The following is a 13,429-nucleotide window of genomic DNA, read 5'->3' on the forward strand; positions in this document are numbered from 1 at the left end:
AAATCATCTTCGAAAAGCATTATCTTTCGCATTGCGCCAATTGCAACAAAACCTTTTTTTTTTCGTAAAGTTGTCGGATGCTTTTTGACACCTATGAATCGTTTATTTCAAAGAAAACCATTCCCCTAGTTTTATGATACAAGAGATAACGAATCTCTGGAAGCATCCAGTTGTCAAAATTTTCAAAGGTTCTTGAAATTTGCTCATTTCCGCTAATGTTAGTTCCGCATATTAAACGTCGAACAATATCGGTCGGATGGTCAAGCAAAGATTAAGGTATCCGTGCTGAACAGTCCCCGCAGCACAAGTAGGCCCCCCTTCCTTTCAGGGGCCAGCCGAGAGGCCTCTGTGTGCACCTGTGCAGGTTGAGAGGTGTTGTGTTTTCACCTGGCAGTTCAACCTACAATCGCGAGCAAGAAGGTTCCGCAGCCGCGATCCTCTCGCGTTCCATGCTCACGACGAGACGTCGCGCCTCAAACTCGTTTCCCGGTTTTATTTTGTTTAATCGGTCCTTGAACTTGCTCGTTAAATTAACGAGACATGGTGAAAAAAGATTACGAAGAAAACTAGAAGAAGATCGATTCGATTTGGTGTTTCGAATAGGAAATGATGTCGTGACAAAGAAACGGGATAATATTTGGTCAATGGCAAGCAGAAATTGTTAAAATAACTTGCAAAGAAAGAAAGATCCGATGAGAAGCTTTTCTCAAGACAATAGTGACTGGAGGAATAACGAGGGTTCCGATTCCACCGCAGAATCTCCGTGATTAATTAATTCGATTAGTGGTTTCTTTCATGGAGCCGGCTTCGTAGAAGTTTCCAAGCGACGAGAAGCAGGATTTCTCCGTGATAGCGAATGAAATCGAAGTCTGGTGAAATTAGTCGCAAGAACGTTGTGTACCGCTTTATTAAGGGAACATATCGCGTCGGTTTATCTCCATCCGTGATACAGGATATGCGTAACTTATCAGTGCTTGTGGAAAAATCTTGATCGTCTGAGAAAAAAAAAATTGATTACGCTTCGAGCAAGACATCATCCCATTGCGGACATAATCCGAAAGGTATTCCTTTCCAGGAAGTGGTTCATTATCAACAGCCAGAATGGACACCGTGCTGGAGAAGATGGGCAAGATAAATCTGGTAATGTTCTTGTGATTAACGTTGTAATATTTATATAAATGATTAATCGAACAAGCAAGACAGCTCTACGAATGTGTAAAAAATATAGTCTCGTTTTCAAATTCGACATTGAAAATCGTTTTAATCTAGAAACTGCACTTGAAATTCCTTTGCGCTGGTGCTCCTCATACTGTTTTTGTTCTCATTTCCTCAGCTAGCCGGGAACGTAAAGCTCTATAGATAATCTTGGATTGTGGTTCTTACACCGTGAAAAATCACTTGGCATACCACAAATCGATGCTCACTTCCGTCAATTAAAAGTTACCTGTTCACTTGGTAGGGACTGACAACTCGATGATAATCGTGTTTCAACTTGATTAATAAACAGCCGTACGGATCGTGATATCGTCGTAGAAATTACATATTGAATTTTACCGTTCATAGGAAAATCACTCCGCTCCATAATCGTATATGCAAACGTATGTAGTTATCCGTGTCGGTGATCGCGTTCTATGTCTTTTTTCGGAACTATTCTGGCCAGCTTGGACGCAACTTGACTAGATGTTTAGCGATTACCTCGTTACGATCGACTGGTTTAAGTCTGGCTCGATCGTTTTTGCCGGCGGGATCGCCAGGGGCTCGCTTCGATAGTTGCATATTCCAACCTAAAGCTTGTGGATTCCTGCTACAACCACTGAATCACCCGCAGCAATAACTAAATTGCTATGAACTGCCATGCTAAAAATCTTGCGTCTCTTGCGACGTTGTCATGTACATGATATAACACTTTTTCTTGAAAATTTCGAAAGCGTCCATGTTAATGAATCGCGAAGATTGAAAATCCAATCGTTTGACGATCTTGGACACATTGTGCTCTACACTCTTGTCGTAAATCGTGCGTTGCGGAATCTTGATGTGGTTTAATCGTCCTTGGAATGGCGATTTGCGCGAACAATTTTCTTTTTTCGTTACATTTATAGAAGCAGATTATGGAAATCGTAATCGAAAGGAGAAATCCTACTCGCGATTCTCTGCCTCTGATTATTAACAATGGTGCGACTGATATCGAAAGAGAGACTATGAGAATCTCTTACGATCCTCATAAATAAGTGAAAACGCAAACTGAACCTTAGGAGAAGATACGATAGACGAAGTATTGTGCACTCATTTCCTCGTTATAGAGATATATCGATTTACGTCGATCAGATATAATGTCTCTGTCGAATCTGCTACGGTTACGGGTAATTAAATCTCACAAAGCACAGGACTAATTAGCACTAAGTAAGTCAACTAATGTTATCATGTCGTCTTTTCTTTCAATTTATAAGAATGCTTGAAGCAACGAGGAAGAAGCGATATTTTCGTTAAGGTACATTCACCATCGCACGCATCCGCGACTAATTAAAAATTATACAAGCAGATAGAAAAAGAAGCCCGCATCTAAACGGTTCCTTGTGCAAGTCGCTGCGTACGCTGCGCATCTATTCGCATTCTGTGCACGCATCCGAGTGCAAATTATGTATTTATACATATATATACTTTGCGCCAGGCCATTGTCCTTGTCTAATGATTCGACCAATTTTACTATGAATCATATTTTAGTACAGAAGTCGAATTTCCGATTTTTCTCAGACTCTGAAATATTCCTGTCTTCGATGAGGGAACACTGTGAAATTTGCAGGGCGAGATGTTGAGTCGAAAGTGTTCCCAGGTATCTCCATATATGGAAAAGCAATCGAGCATGGTGAAACGTATGTAACAATGGTCGCTGAAAAGTAGCTGAATTATCGGTTTCGTTCTTTCTCCCGGTCGAACAGGTGTCTCTCTTTAGCCCGAACTCTCACCGAAGATATTCGGCGAGTGAAACTTTTTGGGTGCCCTTCCCTTATCGGCGCCGATTGATCGATGCGTTCCATATCCGGAACGGGTATCGCAATCACTTAACATAGTAGAAGAATAGGTTCTTTAGACTTCGCTTTCTCCCTGTTTTGCACACGATCCTTCTGGAGTGGACACCGGGAATTCTTACTTAGAAACGAGAGAACAATCCGTGTTTTACTTCCTGAAGAGAAACGGAATTTTGTTGCGTGTTTATTTCATCAAAGGGAATCCAATCGAATTCTTGAATGGAGTTTGGCCTAGTTCGTTCGTATTCTAATCGCGACAGGAAGGAATTCGTGGCTTTCAGTCGTAAAAACTTAATCAGACACAAGTATTGGTTTTATCGTACCGGTTATTACAAATCGACGTTCATTTTTATGGGTTATGAGATGAAACATTCAATTAAAGGTGAATAGCAATAAGAAGACTTAATAAAGAGTCTTTGTTTTCTGGCGTAGAAAGACCAATGAATTTGAAATTTATCGATTTGACTATTTTAACGCATAAACAGCGCTCACACGGACAGAAACAAATATTCCACTACGCTAGTAGCTGTCTATGGAAACAGTTACTGAAATTACCATTTCAGAAACAAACTTTCACATGCAAATGCCATTCGAAAATATCTTATTACGAATCCATAAACATGTTTTCCTCGAAGAACGAAAGAAACTATGTACCTTGGTTGGATAGATTTAAATTCCAAAATATTTCACTGGAACATTTTTTATTCGCCTTCCATCAACATGGTCACCATTTTAAGTTATCTTTGACGCCTCGCACACACATCGTGGTCCATTAAAAAAAAGCGGTGTAAAAATATCTGGTGGTGTCTGTAGATCGATCATCGGAGCTGTCAATTTCAGGCTAGACTCAAACGTTCTGGTTCGTTTTCTTTCCGAGCATTCCGTAAATCATCGGATTTATGTCCCTTCCTGGCGTTGGAAAGCTGCTTTTAGACTTTTCACAATTTGTTACAATTTTGATCATACGATTTCTTCTGTACATTTCTGTGAATGTGGGAAATTTCCTTATCTCGAATTATAATCGGCCGCGTTTTTTAATCACTTCAGCAAACCTTGAATTGCTGCAAAATTGCAGCAATCATAACACGATTAACACGACGATGACGAGACTAAGGAGGATCTTAGCTCTATTAAGTCGTACTTAGGTATCTTTTGTTCTCCTTTTCTGAAAATGTACATCCTCGAACGCGTGTATCGAGTGCAATAAGAATAATCGCGTGCAGCCTGTCTCACGAAGCCGTTCGCAATTAACATTCTCGAATGATGCACGAGGCGATCTACGATGACAAATCACGCGAGAGTGTTTAACGTCGAGATTTCTAGTGGCGGGAGGTCATGAAGAATAGCTACCGAGACCGGATAACCGGTGCCGTGAGATTCGAAGCTCGCTTTGCTATTCCCTCGTCCTCTTTCTGTCCGATCAGCTCAGCTTGTTTAATAGAAATATTAGGAAATGCGAATTAATGATCGAACAAATGAAAACTCGTTATATTCATATAGATTCTATCTTTTATCTTCTTTGAGGCGAAAGCCCCGTTTTTTGAAGAATTATATCTCAATCATTGCAGCATGCAAATGTTGACGTTTGCCTTATTTTCACTGATAAATTATCATGTCAGCGACGATGCCTTCTTGTAATTTTATCCTCCCAGGCACCACGTGAATCACCTTGCAATCGGTTCGAGATACGTAGACACATCCGTTTAATAACCCGATTCGAAGCTGCTCTCAACTCTTTGTGCATCGTCCTATCTAAATATAAATCAACATATGAAATACTACGCGGCTCTCCCGACTCCGATCGAAATTAGAATCTTCAGACCGGCGAGTTTCTCTTCTAAGGTTAATGTCATAATTGCGCGCGTGATACATAATCGAAAGGTATTCCTTAATCGACTGTTTTCTAAGCTGTTAAATCAGCATTGAAATTCACGATAGAACGTATAAATTTCGGTCGAAGTGGTTCAATCGCGAGATAACTGTTTGATAACACGTTCCCAATTAATCGATACCGTTTTATCGATACAATATTATGAATGATATCGAAATGAAATAAATTTCCAGCGTTACGCATTATATTTTCGTAAGGAACGACAAAGTCCAAATGGCTCTAATGTTCGATTTTATTCATTTACACGAAAATTCTTGTTCGAGTTTTTTGAATTCCAACGTGTTCCTCCGCTAGATGGAATCTACTTCCCAGAAGCCGTGTATATTTTTGGCAACGATCAAAGGAACGAGGGAGAAGAAGAGAAAATGGCTGTTTCCAGTCAACTGTTAGACATTTCGTGCGCGAATCCAATTTTCAATCTGGCTGACATACATTTCTCGCGATTGTACATAACTGTACATCGATCGACCAATTTAAATAGGTTAGGCTTCGAGTTTTTAGATATTAGATTATCCACTCTGAATCTAGAAAACCAAAGAAAGAGTTGAACGGTTCAATGAGCATTATATTCTTATACGACGCCTTTTTCTCCAATGAAACTCAGCTATCACATTCATATAGCTGCGCCTTTATTTAACGAAATAAGAAAGAAGATCGACCATATCGCTTGCGTCGTTTCGCTTAAGAAGTATATTTAATTAAACCTTTTAACTTTTCGTTCAGCCGTCTCTGCGTTCACTTGAGTAAAATCTACGAGTTGACCCCATTTCTCGAATATCCCTGTATATTTAATTTATCAATGTAAATATTCTTTATTTTCAACGTAAACTCACCACAGCACTACCAAGATTTCCCATTACCAGTTAATGGTAATAGTTGTAATAACAAAGTCATGGATTCCATGATTGCCCTCGTTTCTTCGAATCGAAGAGGCGATGATTACCACGTGTCCCATGCATCGATTCACGCGAGACGAAACTCGAAAGTTTACCTGTGCTCCGCACGCAGAGGCCTCATTTTATGCGGGCCGAAACGACCATTGACAGAACCCGCGCTTTCGAGGCACCTTTTATTCAGGATGCGATCCATACTACGGAGAAAATCTGTCCGCTTCTATGGCCCACTCAACGACATTTCTCGTATCCGGACGATTAATGAAGCGCAGAATTAATCGGCGCCTTTCAAATGCCATCGATTACATGACCGTTCGTCATTCATTTCACGATTTTCTTTCGTTCAATCGACTATTCGAGCATGATTTCCTTCAGAAATTGCGATTGCAAAACGCATTGCACCACTGACGCGATTATGTAAACAAATTGGGTCTCATCTTCGATATATTCTTCCAACAATCCGTTCTTGGATTTCACTTCGTTTAGATCGAATGTCTACTCTGATATTTGTACATGATTGAGTTATTCTGTCAAATCAAATGTAATTTACATTTCTGAATCGAGCAATAGTTAATGCTGCACAATCGTGTCGCAATTTGAGAACCACTGATCTATTTGTATTTACAGTTGCGAATCTGTAACTCGTGACAGGCTGGTGTGTCTCGGTGTCTCACGAGGAAACGATTTAGGTGTAGATTAAATCGTTCAGCCTTGCCGAGTCTGTTCACGAAAGTATGTATCGTAAATACTGTCTTCGGCGAACTATCACTTATCGAAGAATTCCCATTACATACGTATGACATATCCGCGCCAGTAAGTCTTCCTCAAACGGAGCAGTTAGCAGGTTAGTCCGTCGATATTTTTTCCATTTCTTCGATCGACCCGCATTCCGATAGAAACGCGAACTACGACGCGAAACGAAAGCGATTTCTATGACGGAAGAATCGAGTGCATCGGTGACATAGAATTTCCACAAAGGGTTCCGCTCGAGGGAAGATGAATTTCGCAAAGCAGATAATGTTGCACGTCACGAAACGTTGCCACGATACTCGACCATCGTGAGTAGCCGCATACTCGCGAACGACGGTTATGTGTGTACAACATTCTCGTTACACGAGGCTCCAGCTAACGGCTCATAGAAGGTTACAATTACCCCGGGCAACAGCTGTTCCATGAAATAAAGGGAACGATGCTGTCCTCGACTACATGGTAACGTCTATGCGTCACACGCAGACCTGCTGAATTAATTGAGAAAACCTAGCTGGATTCTCGAGCCTAACCGGAGTTTGTGCTTTCCAAGAGAAAGGTATTAAGGTGTAGATGTTCGTATCCGTCGTTGAATGATATCGTGAAAATACAATAACGAGGATAGTCGGCACAGCTATAAATTTCCACGACAGTGTGAAAAGTAACTGCGACTATAGAAGCTACATTTTTTTAGATTATCGATACGCAATAAAGTAAGAGTGAGACGAGGCTGAATAATTAATTTCGAGTGACCCGGCGTCTAGAATTTCTCCGTTGATGTTTTCCCAACGTCTGGGCACATTTCGCTGAGACACGTAGTTGGCATAGCACGTGATAACAGACGTGAGATAAGGCTGTACCATTTGCTGAAAACGATCAGTCATCGGGTAGAACTCGATAATCAGTTGTCGCTTCTTATCTTTTACTATGTTACTGTTCCAAATCTTACAAAGGTACATCGCAGGCACATCTCCTATCAGGAGAATTCCAAACAGTAATTTTGCTTCTGTACAATGGTCGTTTATCGATTCTTTTTGACGAAGGAGAACCGCAAACATATTCATATATACCTGCATGATAACCCACTAGCAGAAATTACCGGCGTTTTTTATTTTTCCGTGCGTAGCGATAAGAAATTCGACGGCACGATAAGAGGGACTTCGTTGACTCAACCTCGTTGCCGGCTCGAGACTCTTCGGCTCATCGGCCAAGAGGCAGTCTCGCCGGCGCCCTGATGCGCCCATACTTTGAACGTGCAAAAGTGAAATTCGCGAGTAATTGCGCTCTCCATTACGATCAGTACCGTGTCGTCGCCTTCGGCCTTTCTGTCCTTCGTTGGAGAAATAAAAGTGTTATCATCGAATCAGCCGCATGTCGTCCACTAACCAACACGAGGAAATTGAGCCCTGTCCGGAACCCGGACAGGACGGTTGGACCTCGAGATTCTTTTCAGTAAGTGTTCGTGAAGTGAATCTATGTTGGGTTAATTACCGGTGCATAGCATAAATTTGTGACTGTGTTAGATAATTTTAGATTTTGAAAAAATGTCGTAATCACGATGAGGAATAGAATTAATTTTTTCGTAACACGAATGACAAACCAGTCATCGCATCGTTACGACGCTGTCATACAAGAGCTGCATTACGTTCGGGTTCCGTAACAAGTTGCCCTACCTGTTCTTTTTATAACGTTTGGTACCGTAGGAATTCATATTGGACAAAAGCGAGTGAAAGGCAATGTTTTTCGTTTTAGACAGGCGCGTCTTTACGACGAAACGCGATTCCTAAAGCTCGTAAGTCCGATCTTTTAGGAAACTTCTTTGTCCGAATATCGATTGGAAAATTTAGTATCGTGACATTTTTATCGGCGAATCGATTAAGTGATTGGGACGTTTTCTGACTTGCAGAGGATTCCGAGCTGTCCAGTGAAGAGTCCACAGCCCTTGAAGGAATTCGTGGGTCGCTGCCAGACGATGCCATCACGGGTGAAAAAGTCTTTCTGCGGTTGCCTTCAGGTAAGAACGAGAGCTGCTACAATTAGAAACTCCATCCAAGCAAACAAGTCTTTACAGCAATTATGAGTTACCCTATAATTTGTCCGAGTTTGCCGATGCGCTGTCTATCGGCTGGCCGAACAAAAATTATACGTGTTTCGTTTCATATTTTCTCAGCGAAACGCATACGATCGATAAGAACTTTTCTCCAATTTATAAGCGTAACGAATCTTTCGTTAATTTTATTTAACAATTCTGCGAACGGTACTACTATTACGGCGTAAATATTTGCAAATAAAAACAATCGGAAAATAGAAGCATAACGAAACGCTTGAACGAGAACAATTAGTGGATCGCGGCGGGCGAGAATCGATTTCGTGCCTACCGCAAATGCGGTTCCGCATTCTATTCGCTCGAATCGGTAACTAGCAAACGAGAACTGATTACCTGAACTTCTACGAAGCAGATTGTCATTAGGAAGTAGTTGCGTAAGTCAAGGTAGAATAGTTTGAACAAGAACAAAATACACGTAGAGACGGCGCTTTTCCGAAGAGTCGAAACGATGCTAAGTCGCGTCAAGATGACTCGTTTGGATCGGTCGCATTCCTGTACGAGCAGAGAGATGATGCCGTATTAAATCATCGTGCCAGGCACACACCCATAAATGCAAAGCATTCTCGGATGACATCTGCAATGCAAAAGCAACACGTGTGCGTTGCCAGCGCGTGTTCGAGTCGTCGAGATTCCCAGACTTTTTGATCCCGAAAGGGAACGTTCTCGACCGTGTCCGTATAATTTCACTGGGATTTCTATTTGGTCGAGGAGAGACCGGTTACTTTCTTCGTTCCGTAAACAGCTCGTGACACCGTCTAAAGAAACTTCAAATCGCGATAGGTATATAATCGGATTAATCGCATACGCGAATCTAAGCTATAATTTTGATACGAAACTTAGGAATTGGTCGAAGGAGAAAGGCGAATCGGTATCGGAATCGAAAGTGTTGAAGATTGGATCATTAGCAAAGTTCGATGCTTCTTCTTTGCATTCTGGACGAGCATGCAATTATGGCATATAAATGAGTTATAAATCGGTCACGATCTCATCTGAACCGGAAAGCCGCCGGAAGTGCTGCTAAAAATTAGATACTGAAACGATTCCTTGCGTTACTCGATGCGTTCAACGCGCGAGATGTTCTATTATGTTCGGATCGACGAATCTCGTTACGTTGTGATGCAACATAAATTCGTATAATTCTTATTGTTATGTAGGAATGAACGATCATAAACGAAAGATTTTGTTTTTATTCTGTCGTTGACAATTTTTGCTATTCTGCATGAGCTGCAGCGGCAAATGACGTTGTAAATCTGACAAGAAGGATTTTCAATAAATCCTGGCACCAATGCTTCCATGTGAAATCAAAACTATACATTTCCCTGTCTCCGTTAAGTGATAAATAATTCAATGGTCATCGCAAGGTGGGCGCGAATCAACGACGAAAAATATGTGCAATGTCTGTTCAAAATACTTTGAACGAGAGATCACATTGTCACGAACCGGTGCATCTTCTTCATACAAATTATCCAGACATCCTGGGTCTTTGACTGCGTGACCCGTGACGGTACAGATGTCCCCCTCGATAAAGGAAATCCAACTTCCTTTTGAGAATCGATGAAGCTTGAAGATGACCACTTTCGAATGCACTTTGATCGATTAAAATGTGGTTTCTTCTTGTGACAAGAAAGTCGCGCGGTGATGATGCTTTATAGTTAAGAGGTAGCTTCCAAACTAAAGTAGAAAGAAAAGAAGATCGCAAATTTAACATAAATGAAATGTGAATTTTTCATGCCGATAAACTCTCTATTAACTTTCGAAGAATTTAGTACCGATTGTCATTGAATTCCTCGTTATCGCCAATGCTACTTTTTTTACTGTAAATATTGTTTATTGCTGCACTACTAAACTTTACGTCTCTACGTTTCTTTAAAGTAAAACTATTAAATTCTTTTTATTCTTTCATCTACTTAGAATGCCTTGACAAAATTGACACGTAACTTTTTTGAGCGATAGAAAGATGTGACGACCGAAGCTGTAGTCGAAGATAGTGAACTTTCTCATGCATTTATATCGTCTCTTTGACACGGTACAACGGTCAACGTAATTAACTTTAAACGCAAGAGCGACAGCGACGATGGCCAATTGATTAAACGCAGGACCCAAATCTTCGTAATAAAAAGAAACGCATCGACCTCAATCTTATGAAACAATCCGCATCTTTTTCATCTTATATTCCTATATTAAATACCAGTGAGAGATTTTTCAAATATCACAATTGCGATAAGTAGGATCGATAACTCGATAACAGATATCGTCGACAAATGATGAACTCATTCATAGTTTATGTCTTAATTTAATAATGGACGTCTTATTCAAGGCACTCGTTCTTCGGTTCATAAATGCTCGTACTGTAGAAAGCAAAGAGGAAGCTTGGCTCAAAGTTAATAGCTCAGAAAGTGTATGGTATTCTATATACGGTATGTCCATAGATCCACATTCGAGAACACTTCTTTCGTATTTCACGAACGACACATAACATCGTTGTTCCTTGGAACCGAGTAAAAAAAAAAAAAAAAAAAGAAAGAAAAGAAAAGAAACGTATGTCCACTTCCAGGAGGAACCCATCGCAATTCCCATCCAGTCGTCCTTGAGGGAATCCTATGACCCGTAGATTCCATTATGCCGATCAACCCTGTTCAGCGGTTCCGTAGTACTACAGGGCGTGTCCAGAGAGGAAAAGGGGTCTGATACTCTACGGTGAACATAATCGTATTTCCAGCATCCTCGAAGGTTCTGTAGTCGTTTTTTCAAGCGGCAGATCTGTCGAACGAGAGATCCGATGGAATGCGCCATAGAAGGTAGCAAGCGGCGCGTTGGAAAGTCTACAAACGATCGGTATCGCGTGTGACTGGTGGAACACAGCGTTCTTTACGTGTTTCGCGGCGACGCTTTCAATTATCGACGATACTGGAATTTATTACATATATATACGTTTACCGCGGTGCTAACGGAAGCGTAAGAAACGATGAAAACGCGGTCCTCACCGGGCTTTTTCTTACGGGAACATTGGACTCGGATGCCTGTTGCTCGATTTGCATGTCTCAACGTTGTTCATTCTGACGTCTCGAATTCTTTACTATTCGTCGATCGTACTAACAATTTTATCGCTCATTCTTATTACCGTTCAAGTCGTCTACTTCTGATTGCCTCTAAAGTTATATGCAGTGGATGACGCGCGACGAAGGCGAACGTAAACGCATCGGGAAAATGTTTCTTAAAATTCTTTCGTATCTTTCGTATTTTCGTTCCTTTCACGCCTGCAAAATGGTAGGCTACCCAGGTCATTTTCTCTGTTTCAGATGTTACAAGTTTTTGATTCGTTTCTCGACAATTTTCTACTCTTCTGTAACGTGTTAAAGAATTCGACCACATTTTTCGGTTTTACGATGCTTAAATTACCTTCGTAAGCAACCCCACGGCTACAATGTTTAGATCGGCATTTCTCGTGCGAACTTCGAGGCTGTAGAGTAGTCGAACGAGAGAGAATCGTCTGTTCCGCGACGTATAAGCATCATTTGACAAGAAATTCAGTTCGTAGAATCGCTTCAAGATCTATTCCCGGCGAGAAACGGAAAAAATTATGCTAATGCCGGCGAGTTTGACGCGATCACGTCCCAGGGGATTTCTTGCCAGGCTTCCGAGCCACTTCAGCCTCATCGGTTTATTGCGAACTCGACGCTTCCGAAGAAGCGTATGTGCTATCCGCAAAGAGCAACTCGATTGCCGACGTTGTTTCCCATCGCCCATCTGTTCCATTTGCTTCGAAGCTTCTGCAATTTCTTCAAGATGCAGAATAGAATACGGGCGTAATGACTTTCTTTCGCGATTTTTCGAAATTACATCACGATTGTTTGTAGAATTCTGAACCTCTTTTTTAAAACCTACAGCATTTGCAAACTAATCCGCACCGTATAGACTTACGTTGATTTTATTCTTCTCTCTGACCACAACGAGTAATTTTTTTCTGGGCTATCGCGTGTTACAAAAAGTATCTATCGACGATGAAACTAGTTTTCAACAAGTATTAGCACGTGATCATGCTACGATACCTATAAAGAGTAGACAGTATGCCATATCTGCAAATCTCATTGGGCTTAATTTCCGTGTTACGTTGACAACCTACTCGCCCACGCGGGCGTGGGTGTCCTTAAACCTGAAACGATCTGCGCGAGAGGTACTTTTACGTGTTTCCTTTCCACCGGAAAGCGACCCGTACGGTGAAACAAAAACAGGATCTATAGATTTCCTTGCCAAGTGCAATACCAGTAAATTCGAATCAATTGGTTCGACGTGCTTAGGTGGTGAGTTACATTCCAAGGTTCATCTAAGGTTAGATCCCTGGAAATTGCAAGGAAGTTATCATCGAGACGAGTTCGTGACACGAGCGCGTATAATATTTCGCTTTCGTTTCGAGCCGACCGATTATAAATCACATCGCGTGCAGCCGATGAATACGTGGTTGAGCTAAATCGGGTCACTTTATACAGTTATAACGTTGCTTCCAAGATCGTGCCTCGGATTACTCCTGTTATCAAGCTACAACAGAGATGCCGGAGGAAAAATATGCTTATGAGAAGGTAGGACGCGGAACTGCATTCAGCGGTCGTTTGCGTTCCGTACAACGTCAGGCTATATTTTATAATCATCTTCTCAACATAGTGCAATAACAAAGTTTATTACGTGCGGACGTTGAACACGTGGTCGTTTACGAGCAGGGTGGTGATCGACACTGGGATTCGCGTTTATGTCGGACTTTCCAGCGATC

At 41.4% G+C, this 13,429-nt stretch overlaps 1 protein-coding gene across 5 annotated transcripts in view; it reads left to right on the forward strand.

The window, feature by feature from the left end:
- The window catches only part of Daam (disheveled-associated activator of morphogenesis-like protein), a 43,548-nt gene that overhangs the window by 22,572 nt on the left and 7,547 nt on the right, over window positions 1–13,429 (forward strand). For 2 of the 5 annotated variants that reach the window (XM_072004588.1, XM_072004586.1), the window contains exon 2: window positions 8,464–8,571. In XM_072004588.1, coding sequence (XP_071860689.1) covers window positions 8,530–8,571 — 42 coding nt within the window. In that variant the 5' untranslated portion in view covers window positions 8,464–8,529. Of the gene's footprint in view, window positions 1–403; window positions 1,141–6,502; window positions 6,655–7,731; window positions 8,010–8,463; window positions 8,572–13,429 lie in introns of those variants that run through there. The other 3 variants (XM_072004585.1, XM_072004589.1, XM_072004584.1) reach the window with 3 other exon arrangements.

This window comes from Bombus fervidus, chromosome 5 (assembly GCF_041682495.2).
Source record: "Bombus fervidus isolate BK054 chromosome 5, iyBomFerv1, whole genome shotgun sequence".
Taxonomy (NCBI): Eukaryota; Metazoa; Arthropoda; class Insecta; order Hymenoptera; family Apidae; genus Bombus; species Bombus fervidus.